Below are 24,062 nucleotides of genomic sequence, written 5' to 3' on the forward strand. Positions count from 1 at the left end.
GACAGAGACGGATGTGAAGATATCAAGAAGCCGACAGACATCACACGTCACAGCATCGCTCCTGTGTTCGCCCGGTCGTTGTGTTCACATCACAGCCGATCTGAGGTGAAGACGATGAACGCCCGCGACTCCTGCAGGATTCTACACATTCACACTGAAGACAGAAGCCAGATGTTAGCGGGTGGTAGCAGGATTTTTCACCACGGTGGAAGAATAAGTGATCAGGAGGTTTCTGCCTCAGAATATTAATATTTTTCATGTGCTACTTTTTGTTATTCGGCTGTTTAAGACACAGAAAGAAAACACTTCTGTCATTTTGTTGTCAAACGTGCAGAGAGGTTTAAAAACTAATACAGCTTGTTGGTGGCCATGTTTCATCATGACTTTAACTATATGTGTTGGTTTATAGTAGTAATATGGGAGGTATGGGACATACAGTCTTCTCTTCCTGTGATTGTTTCGGCTCTCCTGGAACATTAGACTCCTCCTCATTAACATTAATGCAGCTGCAGTAGCAGTTATTCATCCTCTGACGCTCCAGAGCCGAGGAAGGAAAAAAAAAAAAGCGTTAGTTTACATTTCCCCAGGCGGTGCTTTTATTAACACAGCGTCCGTAATGTAAAGAAGAAGTGCTGCGTGGAGACGTGAGAAGGTAAAGATGAAGGGAGGAGAGCGCAGAGCTGCAGTCCCCTGATGGTCATCCAGCCAGAACTGAATGTCTGAGAGGGAACAGAGGACACATTTTATTACATTATACTGGGAGATGTTTCTTTATTATTTGATCTGCTCTCGCTGATACGAAAGGGGTGGAAAAAATTAGAAACACCTCTTAGTATAATCTAATACAGCACAAACAACAGCTTCCAAAATAACCCGACAGCTGAAGCAAACTCGAGAAGAGAAGCATGAAAGATGAATCTACGGAGATACACGACACCAGAGTGTGCATTTGATTTCATGTCCTGAAATTGAAAACTTATTTCGATCGATTACGATGTTGTTAATGTGCTAATCTTTTCCTCTTTATCTCTCTGTTCGTCTGTCCTCAGTTGCTGGACAGCGACCAGGAGCTGTACAAGAACTTTCCTCTGGTCATATCGGAGCGCTGGCAGCAGGAAGTGGCAGAGACGGTGTACGAGGCGGTCAACTCGGACACGGACAAGAACGAGGCTCGCAAGAGGGCGAAGAACAAGCAGCTGGGCCACGAGGAGGGTAAGTGACATCCGCTGAGAACGTGATGAGGACGGGAAACTTAAAAACAAAAAAAACATTTGGTAGATTTTCTAACCGTGTTTGTGTTCGGTGTGCAGACTACGCTCTGGGAAAAGACTGCATAATGCACGGCTACATGTTGAAGCTGGGGAACCCGTTCCTGACCCAGTGGCAGCGCCGATACTTCTATCTGTTCCCCAACCGTGTGGAGTGGAGGGGGGAGGGCGAGTCACGGGTGAGTTCACCTCGCAGCACACGCATTTAATCTCTCTCCATGTCCATGTGTGTCACTCTTAACGTCCGTCTGTCCTGAAGAGAGAGGGTGTTACTCTGCTGTCTGTCAGAGGATGAATGTTTCTGTCTGTCTGTCTGTCTGTCTGTCTGTCTGTCCTGACGCCACACTGAAGGACAAGTGGCTAAAACAAAAGCTAAAATGGCAGAAAGAAGGGGTGAGTGTTGACACCAGGTCCCAGCAGACGCCTGCTGCTGAGTCCTCAGCGTCCCTGCTGTCTTTGTCCAGAAGCTGTTTAGAGCTGTAGACCTCCTCCCCGCTTCACTCTCCGTAGTTCTGCTTCAGTCTTTACAACCTCCTCTAATCCTCCGCTGCTAAGACCAGCAACAGGAAGAGAAACTCATTATGTTTAAAATCAAGTCAGTTTTTTTGACTTTCAAAGAACTCCGACTGGCATAAAAATCTCTTCAGAGTCGTAACTCGGCATCTCCGTCAAAAGACAAACATCCATAAATCTGCTCAGAAATCATCCGGAGAAGATGTTTACACATTTTCTGAAGTATCAGCTGCAATTCAGTGATCCGCGATTCCAACAATAAACAATGTCGATCCTTTTTCCACCTATAATCAACTGAATGCAGGACAAAGAGGAGATATTAATCAGACAAACTGGAGTGCAGCTCTGGACGTGTTTTTCCATCCAAACACGATCCAGTCCAGCACCAGAAAGCGAGCCTGACCCGAACTCAACAAGCCAACAAGTCTTCTACCTCTGAACCGGACTGAGTTCATGTTATGTTCATGCCAAATTCACACTACAGGATTTTAGTTCTGGTTTTGGCCTCGCAGACGTATTTTGCAGCCCGCCGACAAAAAAAAATCCCCAGATCAGAGTCAGATCAGCGCGTTCTCCCGTGAAATGACGATCGGTGTGTGTGAAGCGTTCAAAGCTCACCAACGTGTCGCCGGCGCCACAAAAGAGCGACAGCCAATCCTCTGCTGTCATCCGTAACAGCTCTCTGAATTGGGCCCTATTATGTCTCTCTGTGTACCGAGTGGGCTCAATAGAAGCTCACAGATTCTACCAGAACACGTGCGCACGAGCTGTTCAGTAATCGGGAGCGTATCGTCCTCGCTGAACCACAAAACAAGCAGACAATCGTACGTTTTCAGTGAGAAAGAAATCAAGCAGAGTGAAAAGGTGATATTTGGGATGGATACTCGTTTGCCGTAAAAATGAAAGTTTCAAGTAAATTGTACTTTGGTTTATTTTATCACTGGTTGTTCTCATTTTGACACAAGTAGATACAGATACTTGAGTATTTCCATTTTCTGCTCTCTCCTGCATTTATTCGATGCGTTTAGGTGCCAGTTACTTGGATTATTCAGTGTTTATAGGCTGTTAGTTGTGACGTGTCAGCGATCAGATAGTGTTGTGTTAGAGGAAGCTGCATCAGAGCCAACATGGCACAATTTTAAATTAGTTAATGTTTCTCTCAGATTTTGCAGATTTTGCCTTGCAAAAGATTAGATCAGTTTAAGGGAGTGAAAACTTGACTTAACATCTTTACTGAGAGAATAAAACAGCTTGTAGTGGCTTTAAAAACCGGCCTCACTCCGGCCGTTTATTTTGTTGTTCCAGGATTTTGTCACGTCACGCCTAATTTAGTTTTGCTCTCGAGTCTAAAGTGGACTCTCGCCTCTACAGCTCTGCGGTCACTGTAGTCCATCAGCTCAGCCTTGATGTTTCATTATCTGTTCTCTGCTCGGTCTGCTTCACCTTTGCTCACTTCTGATGGGTCAATTTCATCCACAGCAAAACCTGCTGACGATGGAGCAGATCGTGACGGTGGAGGAGACGCAGATTAAAGACAAGAAATGTATCCTGCTGCGCATCAAAGGAGGGAAGCAGTTCGTGCTGCAGTGTGAGGTACGACCACAACGCGCCGCATCATCTTGAATCCTGTCAGCGAGATGAAGACAAAGAGCCGATCCCTTTTTATTTTTTATTCCTCTTCTGTCCGCAGAGCGACCCGGAGTTCGTGCAGTGGAAGAAAGAGCTGACCGAAGCGTTCACAGAAGCCCAGAAGCTGCTGCGCCGCGCCCCCAAAGTCATCGGCAAAGGCCGGGCCGGAGTGGTGGAGCTCTCCAAACCTCCCCTCACACACCGCAACAGCAACGGCCTGTGAATACACACACATATAAATATATATGTATAACACACACACACATATATACACACACCTTGATACACACAGACACACACACACACACACACACACACACACTGCATCCCACCTCCCACTCTCCTCATCAGCCGCAGGACTTCAGCCCTGACACCTTCCCAGGACGCCTCGCAGTGTGTGTTCGGACCACCACACCCACCAGCCTCTTACCGACCCCACACACACACACACATGCACACACACACGCACGTACACATTCGACATGACGACCAATCATAAGCGCGATAGTTTATTTTGTTGGGGGGGGTTTTTTGCCTGCCATGGGACCTTGCCAGTTCACCGAGAGGGACGAGGAGAGAAACATTCGGGAGGACTCAGCATGTGAAGAAACCTCTGCATGAATGTGACGAGGACTGACGCCCGGTCCTCTCCTGTCTGTCCCGGTCTCTCTTTAGTTTTCCTTCGTCCCTCCCTCCCCTCCCTCCCCAACCACCTCGCTCTGTTTGAATCTGAAGGAGCACTCTCTCTTTTTACGAAAACCCGCGAGCAGCCCGACGGACTCCTCACAGAGCGACACATCCGACCAGAGACATTCCTGCAGGTGAGACCAGGGAGGATGAAAACAGAAACAACAACAACAAAAAATAAAAAATAAAAGGCTGCTCGACTGGTTCTCCTCTTCCCTCCCTCTTAACCAATCCCCTCCCTCCGTTACTGAAGTGCATAAAGTGCCAACATCAATATTTACTTGAGTCACCTGAGCACCCAGGAGGACCTGCTCGGTGACACGCGGAGGCGGAGGGTGCTCGTGGGCGGAGGTGGTTGGTTGATCATTCCGATGCAGAAAACAGGAAGTACAGGAACCACAGACTCTCTCAGATTGGCTCTTGTACAGCCAGTTACCATAGAGACTGAGATTCCATTGGCTGACAAAGAGAGCAGCCGGTTGCTATGGGAACCATGAAGACTGGTATACCAAGGACAACGGTGTAACTATTGTGTATGAAGGGTGGGGGAGGTGGGGGAGGGAGGGAGGGAGGGAGGGGAGTGACTCTGAGTGTATATACGAACCCTTTCTCTGTGCATCTCCAGTGTTTTAGTCCAACGTGTTTGCATTATGGGGACTTCTCTGTTCGTGAATCTGTCCTGGCTTTCAGGGGGAAGAAGAAGAAGATGACGAGGAGGAGGAGGAGGAGGAGGAGGCTTGTTTTCCTGCTGGGAACTGGGAGGCCGGGTGGGGGGGTCAGGCAGGAGTCTGACAGCTTTCAATCACTCGCAGCGCTGCATTTTACCTCAGTTGGACTGAGTCAGTTTTTTCGGAGGCGAAGAAAAAAACCTCCTCACGGGCCAAACGTCTGCGCTCTGTGTTCGTACGCATGTCGGTGGAAGACGGACGCGCGTGTCGCCGCAGCTTTCGGAAATCACAGTTTCATCGCCCCGCTCGCCACAATCAATGTCAGTCAGCTGTTAAGTGTGGAAATATGAAGAGCTGAAGCTAATTAACGGAAAAATCCACCCTGAAATACGCCGAACACTTCTTACAGGTCGTCTTCTGCGATGTTTGAGGCTTTCCAGGCTCTCACGGTGCGTTCGAGGCAAAGTCGGGGGTCGGGATTTTCTAGTCTCCAACAAAAGTTAACAAAATGCCGTCTCTTTGGCAAGAGTACACACAAACGACACATGAGCCAGAAGACGCCATCGTACATTTATGTTCACGGCACTTTTATTCTTGGAAAAGTATCCAAATATTTAATTCACTCGCCGTCTACAAATAACAGCCCTCACCCCCCTCAGGGAACATGATTATGCAAATATGATATCCGTATATTTATGTTCAGGAAAATGAGAACCAGTAAACCAAAAACTAATAAACTACCATTTCACTCTGGAGCGTTTTCAGCTGTGGGAGAAGTTTGTTTCTGGTCTTTGTGCCTGAAAGCTTCTCGGACGTGTGGTGAACGTCAAACGGTTGAAGTTTGGTTCAGAAAACATTGTGATTCGGGCCGAAACAATAAGCTCCCTCCTACGAAGATTCAGACCTGGTGTCCACGACTCCTCAGTTCTTTGACTTTGACTCTTCATCTCAGGCGAGAAGCTGAAGGTCCGAATCGACGACAGGTCACGACCTTAATGGTCAACTTAACGTTTAACGGTTCAGCAAGTCCATATCGTGCATCGCTAAACAGGTTAATTGGTGACGTTTGCCAAAAGACTGTAAGTCAGAGTGAAAACATCTCCATGGTTCAGGACCTTTCAGTGCATAAATAAAATGATATCGCTCTTCATATCGATGTGTCACAACCCTCCCAGGAAAATCTGACGGATGCTCACAAGATCCTGAAAGTGCCAAAATGAAATCACAGCTCACGCGTACGAACGCTCTCAGAAACACTTCAAGGTGAATTTGATCTCTGCTACAGGCAGCGCACATCAAGAACTGTCTGAAATATCTTATATTTGCCTGACGACCCCTGATATTCTGCGTCACCTGAGTTCCTTACAGTTTTCTGTCGGAAGCCCTGAAACTGAAACGTGTCGCCCGATTAACCTGCAAGAGAAACAAAAAACGCTTCAGCAGTTTGTTTGTCTCCCATTAAAAAGTGTTTCAGGGTGGAGTTTTCCTCCGAGTTTTGATTTATTTTGTCTTTATGTTTGTCTAAATGTGACACAGATCAGATGAGGCGAGACGGTTTTTTGTTTTGTTTTTATTAAACTGGGTTTTTTTTTGTTTTGTTTTTAAGGGTTTAAGATCGTCGACGTTCGTTCAACCGACGGGCAGAAACGTGCACAATCGTAGTGTTGAAAACACGCAGCGGAAGAGCCGATCTGTCGTTGGATTGATTTGATTTGATTTGATTTCAGGGTTAATTTTTTTTATTTTTCATGCAGTAACAGTGTCCTCGTCTGTGATGTCCATGCATTTCCAGAGCTGTGATGTGACCTGCAGTAGGAAAAGGGTTGATTAGAGGGTGCATTGTGATCTAAGTTTTGGGGGTTTTTTTGTTTTTTTGTTTTTTTTTGGTTTCGGTTTCTTTGTAGCCTTTAACCAGTCAGGGGGAGATATTATCGTCTTATAGAGAAATCTTGTCACCTCTCAAGGTGTCTTTTATTTTTGTAAACCAAAATGGTTTTTATTGTTTTTCATTGAGATGTATGTCGTTGCACCTTTTTAGCCCAATGTGTTACTTAATAGTTGTTCAATGTGCCAAATAACTGTTGCTGATCGAGTGGAACCAATGGGAAGCCTCCTTTTTTTTTTTTTTTTTTTTTTTAAATTTCCTCTGAACTTTTGACCCTTCCTGGACCTCGGCAACAGACAGAATCAAGCACACGCACGCACGCGCACACACACACACACACACACACACACACACTCGGGTTCCCACAAACAAACTGTGCGGTGGAAGTCTTTGAAGGGTACAAAACTGTGACCAAACATTTTATTTTTTGTGTTTCCAGAGAAGGTGTGTGTGTGTGTCTGTGTGTGTGTGTGTCTGTGTGTGTGTGTGTGTGTGTGTGTGTGTGTGTTTCCACCATGTTGCCATCGGAGACTCTGGACACGCCTCTTATCTCGTTTCCCTCTCACACTGAACATGTGTCACCGTGAGCAGACGTCGGCTTCATTCTCGCTCTGTGTGTTCACGTGGTGGACTTCTGTTTGTTTTGGGGTTTTTTTTTCAATTATTTTGTTGTCTCACACACACACACACACACACACACACACACACACACACACTCTGCTCACATACACACACACACACACACACACACCACAAATCTAAAAAGGATGGCATATAGGAAAAAAAAAAATTCAAAGTATATATAAATATATGTGTATATGAAATGACAAAAATGCTCTAGGTTTATTTAAAAAGATTTAATGTAGAAAAACAAAATGAAACTGTTTCGGGGCGGTCGGGAGGGTTTTCTTTTTTGGTTTTTTTTTTTTGATGTGAGTATAATTGTTTGTGGTGAAGACTTCAGCTCAAATCTTGCACATAAAAAGACTTTAGATATTGTACCTGCGAGTTCCAGATGATTATTTTTGTTTGAATACAGGACTCTCTTTGCTCTTTCATATTTATTGCGTGCGAGGAGAGCTGTCTCTCTTTCTCTCTTTCTCTTTCTCTCTCTCTCTCTCTCCGTCGCTCCGTCTCTCCTCCACGTCGATGAGCGCTCCGCCGAGAGCTCGCTGTAGAAACTCCTCCGGTTTACACCTTCAGAAACTCTTTATTATTTTGTTGGTTTTTTTGTTGTTTTTTTTTTTTAGTTTTTATTTTTCATACGCCACAGACAAACACAAATACTACTGGCTTTGGGTTATTATTGCCATTAAGGTTATGATAATACTGATATATAATTGATAATATTATTCAGTGATTATTATTAAATTTATTTTATTTCGATGATTTTTTTTTTTTATGTTATTTTTTTTGTTTTGTTCTGTTTTGGAGACAGGTAGGACGTTGCGTGTTGGACTGCTTGTAAAAACAGTTCATGAATAAAAATCCTTTTTCCGTGTTGCCTCTTGTCACTGCTGCCTTTTTACACCGGTCGAGGTCGAGGGTTGTGTTATTGTTGTTTTACAGTCAAACACAGTGTGAGCCCTCTCCACAGTCAGGTATTTAAATAGGCTGATTTAATGTCCAGTTAGATAATAACACAGGCCAGGACGAAGCCTTGATTGTAAAGAAATGTATATAATTAAGAGAATTTGGTCATCCAAGGGGAAAAAACATGTTGAGACTCCTGATAGAGGAAATAAAACACAACAAAGCTTATAAAAGAAGCTTGAAATAAAGGAAATTAATTCATATTACAAGGAAAATTAAGTCTCTATATACATATGTGTGCAATATGCTGCAATAAAAGATGCGTACCATGTGTTTAATATCTTTAATGTTGAAGTTAGAGTACGAAAAGAAACTCTTGTAGTTCAAATAACATTAAAAAACTGTGGTGAATTGCTCTAAGAAACCTTTTGACTATTACAGACTCGTTTTATTACAGAATGTAATCGTGATATTATCGTATCAGTGAGATTTTATTGATCCCCTGGAGGAAACTCAACAGCTGCTCCATCGACATCAAACATCAGACGAGTGGATGTTCGTTAAGAAGCTGCTGGACCAAACTTTCATCATCAGCAGAGACGAGCGACGCCTCCGTCCTGAGTCTGAGCCGCTGTGAGTAAAGACAGACGTGTTTTAACGTCTTCTTTAAGATAACGACCCTTAAATAAATTATAATTAATTATAATGGAGGCACGTCTGAGTCCAGATTATAATAAAGTGTATAAATAAATTCATGTTCTCCAAGAGATGAATTATTTCTTCAGTCATGTTTCCTGTTTTCCTTCGTTAACTGTCTTAAAAACCTTAAAGTTATCTCAGATTCAGAGTTATAATCTGTTGTCATCTCTATAAGCATTAGCATTTTTTTTTTTTTTTTACATTCTGGCTCTCCGCAAGTTGGGTAAATGTACTGAGTTACAACCCATCACTGAATTTACAAAATCAAATAAATTCAGTTTATCTGATCAACAATCATCATTGTGATTAAACATCAGATGTTTACATGACGATATAAATAAATTACTAATACTGAAGTACATGTAATATCAAGTCCTTCAGGGTATTTTTCATGCCGCTGTATATAAACAAAAACATCGAACACAATCTCCCTCTTCCTCACAGTAACCAGCAGGCTCCTCCTCCTCCTCAGCTGCAGCTGTCAATCAAACTGGACAGCTGATGTGTTGCAGATCTGCACATGTGCACTTGTGTCTCGTGTCAGAACAGCCGGCGTCCATTACCACCCCTCCTCCTCCTCCTCCTCCTCCTCCTCCTCCTCCTCCTCCTCCTCCTCCTCCTCCTCCTCCTCCTCTTCCTCCTGTCATACACCTTTACAAACACTGACCTTATTAAAACAGCTGACAGTGTTCAAAACAAGTTTCATTTGGGGAGTTTGGTTGTTTTTAACTTCCCCTCATTTCTTTTCTCCCCTTCTGTGATTCCCTCTCCAGCAGATCTCCATAAACAGGGTCGCGTCCCGTCCTCCCCCTCCTGCTCCTGCTCCTGCTCCTGCTCCTGCAGATATTTATAGCGGGACTCGTCTGTCAGCCGGGCCGTGTTGCTTATCACCGTGTGTCACTCTATTTCTGACTACTTGCCCCACTCGGGTCTGTCGGGGGGGCCTCAGTGTGTGTCTGTGGTTGTGTTGCTTGTGTGACGGCAGGATTCTCATTCTGGAGGCCTCGCAGGACTTCTTCCTTTTTTGCCGTTAACCATCTGGATTTCTGGGCTCTTCACGGTTTTTTTTTTGTTTTGTTTTTAATCCGAGGTACGCCGCTGTGTGTGTGTGCAGACCAACTAGACTCCATGACATTCTGCAGGTTTTTATTTATAGGCCCCGGAGAGAGCGAGGCGGCCGGACGTGGGCCTTGTGTGCTACAATAACTGGGGTGTGATTTTGACATTGGCTTCAGACGGACTATCACACCAGCTCAGATGCTTTCCTCTTCCTCGCTGGAACATTTGGGCTTTATGGTTGGATTGATTCCTCTTTGTTCATCGTGGAGAGTGTGTGGGGTTTTTTTTTTTTTTCTCCGGTGGCTCATTAGGGTCCATAAATGTGTCCAGTCATGTGTGTGAGGTGCTGTTGGTCATCCAGGAGCTGTGGTGTTTTTGCAGGATCAGGGTGTCACTCGAGTCGTTAACCTTTAGATATTAACCCGGTGGATTCAGCTTGGTTCTGTGTTTGGTTCTGTGAGGAAAGTGTCCTTGTTTACAGGGACGATCATCGAGTCGGAGCGAGGTACATGCCACCAAAATGAGACAAACACTAAATCTGAGCTCCCCTTCCACACGATCAGAGAAGAGAAAGCTGAAGTTATTGCGGAGTGAAACGTGAGAAGCAGACAGGAATGAATGTGTGTGAAACGTCCGGCTGGAAACTGTGATGATCTGTGAGAAAAAAAACCAGAGAAAGAACGTAAAATACTTCATGAGTTGTTGGATTAATGTATCAGGAAACACTGAGGAAGTTCTGAGTCATCCGGGAACTTTATGGGATTATTTGGGAAAACAAGGTCGAAGCTGTTCAGGTGATCGGTGTCATGAACTTCACCTGTGTTGACAGATCTGTGCACAGAAGGAGACTCAAAAGATTTCCTGGACATGAAAGTTGCTATATTTTGGGATCATTTGAGTTTCCAGCAGCCGTTGAGCAACATTATCATTCATTTCCAGTCGTGTTCCTCTCGACCGGGTGAATTTAAGTCTGATATTCTCTCCCGAAGACGTTTTGACAGATGTAAGATTGTCAGAAAGTGTGAGTCCGTCCTGAAGACGTGATTATAACAGCAGCACGAGGAGACGTCGTCTCAGAGAGTCGACGGCGGCTCGATGGACGCGAAGCGGCTCTGAAACGTCTCAGTGACGTGAAAATGTTCCGGAGAGACTCGTCACTGCTCACTGCAGCTGAAGCTTCACCGCTTCCTGTCTGTCTTCACTTCTAACTGTCTCTCTCTCTCCATTGTCAGGTTGTTTGTCACACACACACACACACACACACACACACACACACGCCATCACGCTGACATCACATCTGGCTGAAGCCCTGATCCGCCCCCCCGTCACCTCCCCTCCTGCTGTGACACCATGGCACTGTCTTCACGCTTAAAACTGTGGGAGCAGAAGGGAGGTGCAGAGTTTTCTGCATGCTGCGTTAATTGAACATCTGATATATAATCTTGACTGCATGCCTCTGTGTGTGTGTGTGTGTGTGTGTGTGTGTGTGTGTGTGTGTGTGGCATTGATTACATGGTGAGTGGACCCTTTGTTGTTAACCCTGAATCATCCTGACGTGTGGCTGTGATCGGTGTGTGACTCATGCTGCATGTTCGGCGGACGAGTCGGACGCTTTTTAAAGACTCGAACCGTCATCGGTGTTTTGCGGACGCTGAAGTTTGTGTCGATGAATTTAACCTGCAGCTTTCCTACGTCTGCTGGACGCACGACAGACTGAACCGGATGTAGAAGCTTCAACGTGCCATCATGACGTAGATGATGACATGAAAAACAGCTTCTTAATCAGTTCACTCGTGCAGCTGCTGCTCGCGAAAAGTGAGAATTAAAACCGCTTCAAAGCTTCAGAATCGATACGTATCGATATATCGCTGCACGATTACCTTTAATATCACTTTCATGATACTTTGTTCGGCCGCCGAGCACGAAAATCTCCATTCTGGACTGAATGAATGAAAAAACCCACGTTTTGTCTCCTGAGGGAAGAAATGGAAACAATAATCCCACTTGATAAAACACGACACGGCCTTCAGTTTTCTCCGGAGATTTCAAGCTCATGTTGCAGAGAAAAATATCACAGTGAAAGTGAAGTTTATCTGGATCAGAATCAGAAACACTTTATCGATCTCAGAGGGGAAGTCGGTACGTTACAGGAGCTCCTTCTGCAGAAATATAATAAAACACAAACAGAGCACATAATAAAAAAAAGTCAGTTGTAGTAAACTATATGTTACAACTACGTATGTGTTTACATGTATAAATAGAAGCGCTGCTAGAAACAGAGATGTAGATGTGATTTAACGACTGTAACTGTGGGGAAAGTTACAATTCAGACACGAGGCGACTCAAAGTGCTTTACAGGGACATAAAAAGACATTAAGATACATTAAAATGCATTAAAAACAAGTGAAAGACATCAAGAAACAAAACATTAAACGAGTTGAGAAGTAGGAAAATAAGCTGAAATAGAAGATGTTTGAATACGAGAGTAAAAGTCGACAACTGAACGCTGCTTCTCCACCTTTAGTTTTGCCTCTCGGGGGCTGAGAGCGGACCAGAACCACCTGACGAGCTCAGAGGTCTGGACGGTCTTTGTTCTGAAGTCGTTACACGGCACCATGATACGCTGAAGCAAACGTACCGTATAAACATGATAAACATCTTAAGTTTGTTCACTTTAGCCACTAATAAGCGAAACCAGCTCAACATGTGAGTTTAAACTGAGCGAAGACGTTATGTTTCCTCACAAAGGTCTGAATATTTGTTCCTTCAGATGAAATCTGTTCTGATGAAGTTCTGACACAAAGTTCACGACGTGTCAGTGCAGGTTTTTAAATATCTGCGACCGCCGCTGCCACATTTTCTCTCCTGGTTTCAGTTATCCGGCTCCAAAAAGGATAAAAGCGTCGGCAAGCGCACTCGAGTGGATCCTGGTCTAAATCTGGCTCCGGGACCAGACTTTTACGAGGGGAATGATAAAAACAGGTGATGGGTTTTAATGATTCTGGTGCTGAAAACAACATGATACACGGTCGGAAAAAGTCAAAACAGTCTTGAGACCAGAATCCTGCGTTAGTTTCAGACGTAAATCTAAATTTTAAGTCTCCCTTTGTGCCTTAATGACGTCACTGACTCGTGGGACTTGTGGAGTCCAGATAATCTGAGTTTGGACATTTCTCAGACGAGTTTCTCCTCAAAGTTTCTTCTCACACTGTAGCTGGTCGGAGAATGCGAAGCAGCTGTCCTGCGCTGACCTTTGTGATATTCCCCATTGTGTCGGCAGGTGATACCTATTAGTTAAATGTCAGGTCTCGGGCCACGTCTCTTGTTTGGCGCCTCTTGTTCCTCCGATGATTCACGTCACGGCCCCGCTGACTCATGTGTCTTCGTAAAGCCCGACGACTCTGGAAATCGTACTCACCTGTGAAAAGTTCAGGACGATTACGGCTGGAGACGGTTTGAAAACTCAGGCGGGAGACGAGCGGCTTTACTCCACTTTCTGTCAAGAAAAGGTCTCTTTGCTTTGACCCTGTTGCCGTCCTGCAAAACATCATAAATGCTGTCTTACCTCTTCGAGGCCATGCAGACAGTTTTACATACGAGAATTTATAAACCAGGCGTGTCTAGTTAGATGCTTTAAGACTTTGGTCTCCACAAACTCCAGAGGAAATCTGTTGTTGTTGTTGCTTTTTGTTTAGCTGCAGCTGCTAAATAATTTCCTCACCAGCTGTTTTCTTGCAGCAAAGTCTCTGTAAGATGAATTCTTCTTGACTAAATATGCATCAATCAACGTAAAAGTAAAGATAACAAACATCTTCGCGTGTTCGTCATTCATACGTTGTTACGTCCCGATCATCTTCTTCCAAACGAGCCCGGCCAACTTCAAGACACAAAGACAAAAAAAAATTAGGAAATCTCTAGTGTGAAACAATCAGAACTTGGCAGACGTTGTGTCTTAAAAGCGCATCAATCATAGAAAGTTGATTAAAGAATAAGTTTCTCTTTAACAGGATGGATGGAGGCACAAAACTCTGAGTCAGATATTTTAAAACCTGCATGAAGAAAATCCTTCTGAATTAAGAGTTTCAGGACTTTTTGGAGAGAAAATGTGACTCTCATCATTCTGAAGCTTTAACCAGACGTGAATGTGCGAATGTGGCGTCTTTGTTTTATTTTGTCCTGTATGAATCTCAGATCTCACAGTGACTTTGCTGTTTGTGTCTGATGAAACAACAGATAAAGGAGGAGAAGACGCCGGTGGCTGCAGCCGTCGTTCCTCCTCCGCCTCTGTCGGCGCTGCCCGGCGGCTTCCTCAAACAGCTGGTCAGAGAGACCGAGAAGGAGACCAAACAGAAAGAGCCGGAGGTCAAAGACGAGAAGGCGGTGAGTGACATCAGAGTCGTCTGGTCGAACTCCCGACATGTCGAACTTCTTCCTTCTGATTCCTTTCTTGGTTTTTTTTTTCATCCTCTACAGCCGAGCAAACTGAGCGACAACCTGGTGCAGCAGTTCCTCCTCCCAGATCAGACTCCTCCGATCCTCGAGGCCGAGATGGCCCTCCGGTCCGAGCAGCAGCTCATCAGCACCAGACAGAACATACTCAGTCCTGACCCGAAGAACAAACAGGACACCAGACAGGAAGTAACACCAGAACCACAGAAGCCAAAGCAGCAGCAGCAGCAGCAGCAGCAGCAGCAGCAGCAGCAGCAGCAGGACGTGAAGTCGGAGAGGAACAAGAAGACGCCGCAGGCCGAGCAGAAGAAGGCGAAGACAGAGGAGGTGAAGCAGCAGCTGGGGAAGAAGGAGGTGGTGAAGCCGATAGGGAAGAAAGAGGAGGTGAAGCCGGTGGAGAAGAAAGAGGAGGTGAAGCCGGTGGGGAAGAAAGAGGAGGTGAAGCCGGTGGAGAAGAAAGAGGAGGTGAAGCCGGTGGGGAAGAAAGAGGAGAGGCAGGAGCCGGAGGGAAGGCAAGCAGACACCAGGATAACTGAGCATGACAGGAGAGAGGTACGTGTGCATGTTGTCGCCATCTGAATGTAATAATACATATAATAATAAGACTTTTTACTGTTAAGTAAGAAGTTGTTATGCTTTTAAGAAGCATCTGCACACAGGTTCATTCAATTTAGTGGCTTTAAAGGTGCAGTATGTAAGGATTTTAGTTAATGCATTGAAAAAAAATGCAAAAATTATGAGCAAAATGTGAAGAAATTAAGGTTTTGTGTTCCTTTTTCAGAACTCCACTCTGAGCTCGCAGTGTGGCTTGCTAGCTGCACGGCTAACTGAGCTAACTAGCTAAAGACAGTTACAGTCAGCAGCAGGTAGCGCTGACTCTGGTGATATGCTGCCCTCTGTTTGTTCCGAGTCGGAATTTGAGTGGTGGCGAATTTCAACATAGTGCACCTTTAAAGCATATTTTTTAATTTAGTGGCCCAAAAAACAAAAGCAACAACATTTTATTAAAATAAAAAGCAAACATATATTTATACTCCCTTTTGTTTTGTTTGAAACACGTCTTCGCTTTCGTGCCAAAAGTTAAGACAGAAGATCAACACCGCTCTCGTTTCTGTGCCGTTAATATGGAGCTACAGCCAGCAGCTGTTAGCTTAGCTTAGCATAACAGCTGGAAACAGGTGTAATCGGCTAGCGGGGCCAAATTCTTATTACTATGTTACATACTATGTATTTAATCTGTGCAAAAACTAAACATAAACAAACAGAAAGTTTTTAAAAAAGGCCAGGCGTCTCCTTGGTTGGGAGCAAAGACTTCCTGGAGAGTTAAAACAAATAAGTGTGCGAACTCTTCCTTTACCTTCTCCAGTCGATAAAGACTAAAATCCAGCGCAAGGCAGCAGACGTCTGTCATGTTTTTTGCTGTAAAGTGTCTCTGTTGTTTCGTCCTTCAGGTGAAGGATGTTTGGTACGAAGCTGGAACAGTGTGGTACGTTCACAAGGACGGGTTCTGCCGTGGTGAGTCATTACAACAACCACACACACACACACACACACAGACACACAAAAAAATGATCTCAGGTGAGTTGATCAGTGCACGATGTTCTTCTTGCACATCGAGGATCAACAAGAAGCTTTTCCGAGGTCTGCAGATCTGATTCCAATCTCAGATCTTTAAACTCTCGTTAGCTGCTCACGGTCACAGTTGTATGACCGTGTAAATCGCCTCTGTCATTCAGCCCATGATGTGCGCTGGATTAGCGGAGTCCTCTGCTGATCCACACACAGTCTGCAGTTAATCTCCGAGCCTGTTATATTACCTACATATCATGTTACATGTTAGTTACAGCCGACTCACTGATGCTGCTGCTGCTTGAACCCGCTTCATATCCATCTGCTCGTTTTATCGTCCGTCCATGCAGATACTCGCCGCTCTGCTCTAATCCCATTAGTCCTTCGTGTGGTTAACGACCCCCCGACCTCCCGACCCCGATGTTTTACATGCAGGGATCAGAGATTTATACATTAAGCCCAGAGAGACGTTAATATACAGACATACAGCAGACTTTGATCATTTGTCTTTAGACTGTCCATAATGAGACTGACAATGTTAGATGCCTACATTACCCACAATGCATCATGACATCACTGGAGGCCATTTATTAGATCACACTCAGCTTCCTCTGGAGCCACAAAAGACTTCATACTCCTGTTTTTTTTCCACACGTGCAGAAGAACTCCTCAGCACCTGTAAACACACCTGCACTGGTTGGTTTGTTCTCGTTTCAGCCACTCAGCTGAAGCCCGACGAAGGAACACCTGAACTCCCAGAAGGCCGAGTGAGGGTCCGCCTGCAGACCGACGGCTCGCTGCACGATGTCACGGAGTACGAGATTGAAAAGGTACATCAGTGCTTTTCTTTAAATGTAACTTTTATATCTGTCGTCTCTTCAGAGGACTGACCGTGTCTCCTTCCTCCTCCTCCTCCTCCTCAGTGTAACCCGTCAGAGCTCGACCTCTGTGAGGATCTGAGCGACCTGCAGAGCGTGAATGAATGTGGAGTCCTTCACACTCTGACCAGTCGAGCTAAAGCCAGCACGCCGCTCACGCACGCCGGACCGAACCTGGTCAACTTCTGGCCTCCGATCCAGGCGAACAGCAAGGTGACGACAAAGATCCACATTCAGAACTGCATTTGAAAAAAGCCTGTTTTTAACTTCCTCTGTCTCCTCCATCCTCTCTTCTTCTTCTTCTTCTTCTTCTTCTTCTTCTTCTCGTCAGACTCCCAAGTCTCGGCGAGGGGAGTCGGTGTGGGACGCTCCTCCTGCTCTGGCGGCTCTGGTCAAACGGGTCTACGTGTCCATGGTCGGGTCCAGGAGAGACCACAGCGTCTGTGCTGTTGGACGCAGCGGCACCGGCAAGACGACGGCGTGCCAGGCCTTCACGCACGCCCTCCTCAAACAAGCCGGAACCACCGGAGAGAAGATGAGCGGTGAGTACAGCGGCTGCACAGATCCAACATGTCCGCCCTCTCTGCAGATGGTTGACCCGTCTGTTCTGTTCCCCTCCCCCCCTCAGTGGAGCGAGTTCAGGCCATGTTCACCGTCCTCAAGTCTTTTGGCTGCGTGAGCTCTCAGCACAGCGACGCCTCGTCTCGCTTCGCCATGGTCTTCTCTCTGGACTTTAACCACGCTGGACAGGCCGCTGCTGGACACCTACAGGCAGGAAACACACATGGAACAGAGTCAACACACACACACAAAGATACGATACTCACAACTTCTTCTTCCTCCACCAGACGATGATGCTGGACAAGTGGAAGGTCTGTCACACGACTCCAGGAGAGAGCAACTTCCTGGTCTTCTCTCAGATGCTGGCGGGAATCAGCACGGAGATGAGGTAATCTCCAGAAGACGGAGCGTCCAGCAGCTGTCTGATTTTACAGAAATGTGACCGAGCCTCTCGTCGTATTTACATTTCTAAGAAGTGTGTAGAGTTGGAGGCTTCAGGCGAAACTTCTGCAGCACCATAAATCCATAAATCTCCAGCTATAAATGTCAGACTGCTGCTGTTGTAGACGTCCTGTTTCACTACCACAGCCTCAGTACACTGATGATGTGTGGCTAGAGAACGTGTCCCATCCCTGCTGATACTCCCCAGTGTTTACAGCTCTTTTGCATGTGTGGAAAAAGCAGTTTAAAGCCTTTTGTGGCTCCAGAGGAAGCTGCATGATGTCACTCAGTGGCTAGGATGCATTCTGGGTATTGTAGGCAGATTTATTGTATGTATTTACACAGGAAACGAGCTGATAACCCGTGATTTCACTGTTCTCCATCAGGACGGAGCTGCAGCTGCATCAGCTTCCTGAGTCCAACTCGTTCGGGATCGTTCATCCCACTAAGGTACAGCGAACGTCAGGAGGCTGCCTGACCTCTGACACACACACACACACACACACACACACACACACACACACACACACACACACACAGCTGTAAATAAAGACATTTAATCACGGTTTAATGGAGAGTCTCATCACACTGAGTGGAGTTTTAAGAGCGGATCTTAATCTCGCACAGTCATCAGACACGTTTACGCTGAGTCACATCAGGTCGTCTGAGGCCGATCGGAGAGCCGGAGGCGAAGTTTAAATGCATAGACGTGTAAAATGCATTCGACACGGATTTCAGTTGTTCAGTTCATTTTCCTCTACTTTATACTTTTACGCCTAACATTGGACTTGAAATATTGTCACAGCTGTATTTATGATCTGGTGACTGTGTTACAGAGAGGAAAAGACCATGTTTTGTCTTTAAAAAACTGCTTCAGTCACCACAAACACAGCTGGAGATTTTCTGAGGTCTCCTTCAAAAACATGGTCTTGAACTCAGTCTCTGTAAAACCCAAAGTTCAGAGCTCGAGACCAACAGCGACGTGATTCCACCTCTGCTGGTGGGAAACACGCTTCAGCAGACTTTGTTCCTCACGGCGTCTGACGCTGTCACTTCTCCATCAGCTTGAATCTCAACGAGCAGATTTAGCAGTTCGGTGCAAAAGCGTGAAATCCTGGAGGAACAAAAATGAAAGAAATGAGCTGAAGATGATTGTCGAAGAGGGGAAATCACGCAGCGAGGAGACTCTGAGGCTGCGACGGAGACGAGATGTGACTCAGCTGTTCTTCCACGTTATTAAGTGGCTGATTACAGATCCTCCCTCTTCCTCCTCCTCCTCTTCCTCCTCCCTCCTCCTCCTCCTCCTCCTCCTCCTCCCTCCTCACTGTCTGTCTCTCTGCTGATAGGTGGAGGAGAAGCAGCGAGCGTCCGTCGCCTTCACCAAGCTGCTGACTGCCATGGAAACGCTCGGCTTCTCAGCCGGCGAGCAGAAGGCAATCTGGCATGTTCTGGCCAGTATTTACCATCTGGGAGCAGCAGGAGCCTGCAGAGGTAACACTGATTCATCATCATCATCATCATCATCACTCACACACACATTAGTCCTTCTGTACCTGGAGGGACACTTGTTGACACAAAATACAATAAGAACTTTATTTTAATGCACTTTTTACTCCATTAAATTCATCTGACGGCTATTAAACCAGTTACCTTTCAGAGTGGGATTTTCAAATTAAAAGCACATTCACAGCGTCTACTAGTTTGGTTCTTTAACACGTTTATTTCACAAGACATTTCCCTTTAAACTTCTCGGATGACGATGATGATCATTTAAATAACTTTTTGAGGCCCACAGAAGTTAGATTTTAAAATAATCACCCTCCCTCCCGAATAAGAATAGAAGAGAAAAGTCTGATAATAAATCTAAATCTGTCCTCCAGAACTTTATTTTTACTTTCCTTGACCATTAACAGTGTTCAGGGAAAGTGCTAATGTCCATTAAAATGTGTCTAACCACCTGAAATTAAGTGTTTTAGATGTTTTTCCTCCTGGTCAGAATCCAGACGACCAGTTTAAGCTTGTTCAAAGTGGCTCATAACGATATGGCTCATTAACTTTTGTCAGTATGAACGTCACGTACACATTCAGTCATTAAAAAAATCAAGACAAACTGAAGAATATTCAGAATAATTCAGTCAGAATATTGTCCTCCACTCTCTCTCTCTCTGTCAACTTCCTTCATCAAGCAAAAACACAACTTCATCCTGACAGGAAACACATTTTCTCTGCTTCCCGCCCGTTGTTGTTTGTTTTCTTTACTGTCTCCACCTCTGTCTGCTGACAACAAGCGCTCCCATGTATCATGTATCTTTGCTGCCTTGACAGAACGAGCAGTTCATTTCTATCAATAAATCAAAACCCCCACGACTGTAGCCAATCACTATCTCTTTCCAACAGTGTACGAGTGGGTAGTTGGGTTGAATCCCACCTAACAGACGACTTGTAGGGTCAGACTGAAGCAGGTTCTGCAGTGAGAGGCGTCTTTTTCCAGCAGTTTTCTTAAATAACATAAGTAATGAATGATAGTAAAAAGTTTTACAGTCAAGAGAGCGAGTTAATCCAAGATTATAGTTGGTAAACAATCTAAAACTGCTCTTACTACTCTGTTATTGAACTTGTTAGTTTATTCTTCATTCGAGTTGTGGTATTTTACTTCCCCTATCCTCTCAGTTAACATGTATCATCGCGTCCTCTGTGTTTCTCAGTCGGCAGGAGGCAGTTTGTGAGCTTCGACAGCGCTCAGGTGGCGAGCGGCGTGCTCGGCTGCGAGGGGGAGGAGCTACACACGGCCGTCTTCAAACATCACCTCCGACAGCTGCTGCAGAGAGCCACCGGGGGCAGCAGAGAGAGGAGCGCCGCCACCGAGTCGGACGAGGGTGAGACGCACACAACACACTGAAAGGCTTTAAAGGGACAGTTCCAGGTCGCAAATTCTGGATCTCTCAGATTTATTTTTTAAATTTATTTCTGTCAGGTCCCAGGCTGACGGCAGCTCAGTGTGTCGACGGGATGGCTGCTGGACTCTATGAGGAACTCTTCACTGCTGTAGTTTCACGCATCAACAGGTACAGACACCTCTCACCTCTGTCCACAGGTGCAGGGTGGGTTCACACCTGTAGTTTGGTTTATTTGGTCCAACATTTTAAACCTGGTCTAGTTCCTGTTCCTGTTCAGACTGACTGGTAACTCAGTGATTGGTTAGTTTTGGCGATCGTCATCCAACATCAGGATCCACGTGGGGAAATCAAAACACCACAGCAGCATTTTAACCTCTTATTTGAAGAGTAAATCGACCTCATATTGAATCATGAATTACAGGAGGAAAGAGATGCAGCCTGTACAGTGATGATTCGAGACTTCTTACAGTCCCATCGCTGTCTCACTCTCTTTAATAGACTTTAATGACCTGTCACAGCGGTTTTTAACAACTTCTGACCTGTTTATGGTGGAAAATATGAACATTAAATGGCTAAATACATAAATACACAGCTTGGCTACAGATAAATGATAGAGATATTAGTAACAAGGTGCTTGAAATCGAGCTAAAATCACATAACTATCATCATAAATCCTGTAGTTGATCCACTCCAGCAGACGAACCTTTTCAAGCGGTGCTGGTCCAGTTGTTTGGTCAGCACCAGGGTCCGATTGACAGCTTTCACACCAGCTCAAACAAACTCCTCTGACCTGCTGAGCACGTCAGGGTCTATCTTGTTAGTTTGCATCCTTAAGTTGTTGTTTTTTTTTTAAACATTAGCGACAGGAAAACAGGTGAATCTCTTCTCCTTCAACTCATATTGGTCGGTGGTATTTCTACACAGTCGTTCTCTTCGTCGCTGGTGATATTCGGCCACGTCTCCAGACTGTCTGTCTGCTGCGTCATATGGATCTTTGTTGACCTTTTCTTCTCGAACACATTAAGTTATTTTCCTCGCAGTAACTCACAGCGGCCACCTGTTGTTTTCTTTAGCCGCTCTGTCGCGATGAGAAAGTGACGTCAGTGTGTGCGCCGCCTGTACAGTAAACACACACTCCTTTAACATGCATGTGTGTGTGTGTGTGTGTGTGTGATCTGTGTTTCAGGGCTCTGAGCAGTCAGCAGCTGACGTTGGCCTCGGTGATGGTGGTGGACACGCCGGGCCTGAGGAACCCGAGACACATGGCGGAGGAACGAGGAGGCAGCTGGTCGGAGCTCTGTCACAACTACCTGCAGGAGAGGCTGCTGGAGCACTACCACACACACACCTTCACACACACGCTGGACAGATACGCACAGGTAGACGTTCACGCGCGTCTGATAACAAATCACAACATTAATGAGCGTCACAGCAGGAGAACATCAGTACTGTCACCTAATGAATCTGATCTGTAGCTTTTGTTCCAGCATTAAAGTCATTTCTGGTCGTTTAAAATACAAAATGATGCCGTCCTTACAAACGTCAGTCAGCGAAGGTACAACGCCGACAACAGCAAACTGATTAAAAGCAAAAAAATCTGGCTTCCAAGAGGACGTACCTGAATGTAATGTAGGCTGCCTCCCCAGAGACGGTTTGTTCTCCACAAGAACAAAAGATTTTTCTCAAAGAGACGTGACCACAAATGTTTTTCTGTGTTTCTGCTGCAAGAAAAAAAAAAAAGAAAGAAACTCTCTGATGTTCCCACAGAAACCAGAAGCTCCAAAAATCAGAGTTTTTGCTCCTGCTGTTCATTTTCCCTCAAGCCTAAAAGTGATCACACACCACACACCAATCTGGTTAATTTGTTACAAATATTAATGATTTCTAAGATGGTATATCCTGAAAACTTTGTTGATCCACTGGCTTTTTACATTTGTGAAGAAACAACTGTGTTGACGGTTTGGCAAAGACGTCTATTTACACAATTCCGGTAATTCTGACTGACCCTGTAGATTCAGCTGGGAGATAAATACCAGCTGTTAGCGTAATAAAAGTACAAAATAAACTTTCAAGAAAGGAAATACTCTCGCTTGAGTTTCATTACTAAACAGAGAAATACAACTGTACACCGTCTGAATTCAAGTTTCTGTCTTTTACTGATACGACACGATACGACACGACACGATACGATACGATACGATACGACACAATATGACACGATACGATATGACACGATACGATACGATACGACACGATATGACACGACACGATACGATACGATACGACACAATATGATACGATACGATACGATACGATACGATACGATACGATACACTTTATTATCCACATAGGGAAATCTGTCCCGGACTCAAATGCTACACACATAAATGACTCCAAGTTACCAAGTAAAACACGCTTTGTTCAAACTTAACATCCTCCATCACACCGACTCGGACCGTATCTTCTTGTCCGTGAAGTCATAGTCCTGGTCAGAGCTGCTGTAAATCACCTCCTTCTTCATACTGACCCCAGTTGGTCTCGGAGGTTCATGTTCATGTTCAGGCTTCCTGATCCAGATGAGCCGGGCCTCGTCCCCGTGAAGCATCAGGTGTCACTTATGTTTTCGGTGCTACCCTCTAATCCCGACCTCACCTTCAAGTAAAATATCTCTTTTTGACAGATTGTCATGAAATACTGTACAAATCTAAATACATTCCCTTCAGCCTCAGCTGTACTTGGTGTTTAATTAATATTAGCTAGAAACTGATTCAGTTGGCCTCCATGAGACCTCAAACTTGAATTATAGAGTAATCATAAAAGTCAAGGTAGCACTCTGGTGAAGGCATTAAGAGGGAAACACAAAAACTCGCCACTAACTCACACAGTGAGGCACTTTTCCTTCTTCTTCTTGCAGGTAAATAGCGAGATTATGAAGCCTGTGAGGCTCGTCGAGTGTTTACAACACTCCTGTGTTAGGAGTTCGATGGGTTCATCTCTTTATTCTGCTGCAGCACCACAGAATAAACCTTCAGAGGACATTTTTCAAATCGGCCTTGAAAAAAGTGGATTTCTCAGTGAGGCAGGAACACGTGTTGGACTCGTGTTGTCATGACGGCTGTCTGGGTTTCATGTTGCGTCGTGTTGTTCGTCCAAGCAGCACACCTAGTTCAGTGAATAAAAACTAACCCTCCCAGCACTGCTCTTCAATAACCCCATCTTGTGTGTTTCAGGAAAATATCCCTGTGCAGGTAGAGAATCCGGAGAACAGCCCGGCTGAGGTGGTGTCAGCCATCGACCAGCCGCCTCCACAGGTACACAACTCGTGA

The 24,062-nt window shown here is 45.2% G+C and overlaps 2 protein-coding genes across 6 annotated transcripts in view; both read left to right on the forward strand.

Annotated features, from left to right (window-relative positions):
• grk3 (G protein-coupled receptor kinase 3) overlaps positions 1-4,296 on the forward strand; it is a 61,319-nt gene extending 57,023 nt beyond the window's left edge. Inside the window, exons 18-21 of the mRNA XM_037116345.1 lie at positions 1,050-1,212; positions 1,311-1,447; positions 3,261-3,374; positions 3,472-4,296. Of these exons, the coding sequence (XP_036972240.1) occupies positions 1,050-1,212; positions 1,311-1,447; positions 3,261-3,374; positions 3,472-3,633 (576 nt within the window). The 3' untranslated portion in view covers positions 3,634-4,296. The remainder of the gene's footprint in view (positions 1-1,049; positions 1,213-1,310; positions 1,448-3,260; positions 3,375-3,471) is intronic.
• A 5,331-nt stretch (positions 4,297-9,627) lies between these two features.
• LOC119029413 (unconventional myosin-XVIIIb-like) overlaps positions 9,628-24,062 on the forward strand; it is a 41,599-nt gene continuing 27,164 nt past the window's right edge. For 4 of the 5 annotated variants that reach the window (XM_037116205.1, XM_037116206.1, XM_037116207.1 and 1 more), the window contains exons 1-16: positions 9,628-9,972; positions 11,174-11,330; positions 14,175-14,321; positions 14,415-14,942; positions 15,842-15,905; positions 16,677-16,789; positions 16,883-17,050; positions 17,169-17,379; positions 17,466-17,608; positions 17,686-17,786; positions 18,226-18,289; positions 19,186-19,330; positions 20,545-20,715; positions 20,814-20,904; positions 21,923-22,115; positions 23,967-24,047. In XM_037116205.1, the coding sequence (XP_036972100.1) occupies positions 11,292-11,330; positions 14,175-14,321; positions 14,415-14,942; positions 15,842-15,905; positions 16,677-16,789; positions 16,883-17,050; positions 17,169-17,379; positions 17,466-17,608; positions 17,686-17,786; positions 18,226-18,289; positions 19,186-19,330; positions 20,545-20,715; positions 20,814-20,904; positions 21,923-22,115; positions 23,967-24,047 (2,259 nt within the window). In that variant the 5' untranslated portion in view covers positions 9,628-9,972; positions 11,174-11,291. The remainder of the gene's footprint in view (positions 9,973-11,173; positions 11,331-14,174; positions 14,322-14,414; positions 14,943-15,841; positions 15,906-16,676; positions 16,790-16,882; positions 17,051-17,168; positions 17,380-17,465; positions 17,609-17,685; positions 17,787-18,225; positions 18,290-19,185; positions 19,331-20,544; positions 20,716-20,813; positions 20,905-21,922; positions 22,116-23,966; positions 24,048-24,062) is intronic. The other variant, XM_037116209.1, reaches the window with a different exon arrangement.

Source organism: Acanthopagrus latus, chromosome 12 (assembly GCF_904848185.1).
Source record: "Acanthopagrus latus isolate v.2019 chromosome 12, fAcaLat1.1, whole genome shotgun sequence".
In the NCBI taxonomy this organism is placed as follows: Eukaryota; Metazoa; Chordata; class Actinopteri; order Spariformes; family Sparidae; genus Acanthopagrus; species Acanthopagrus latus.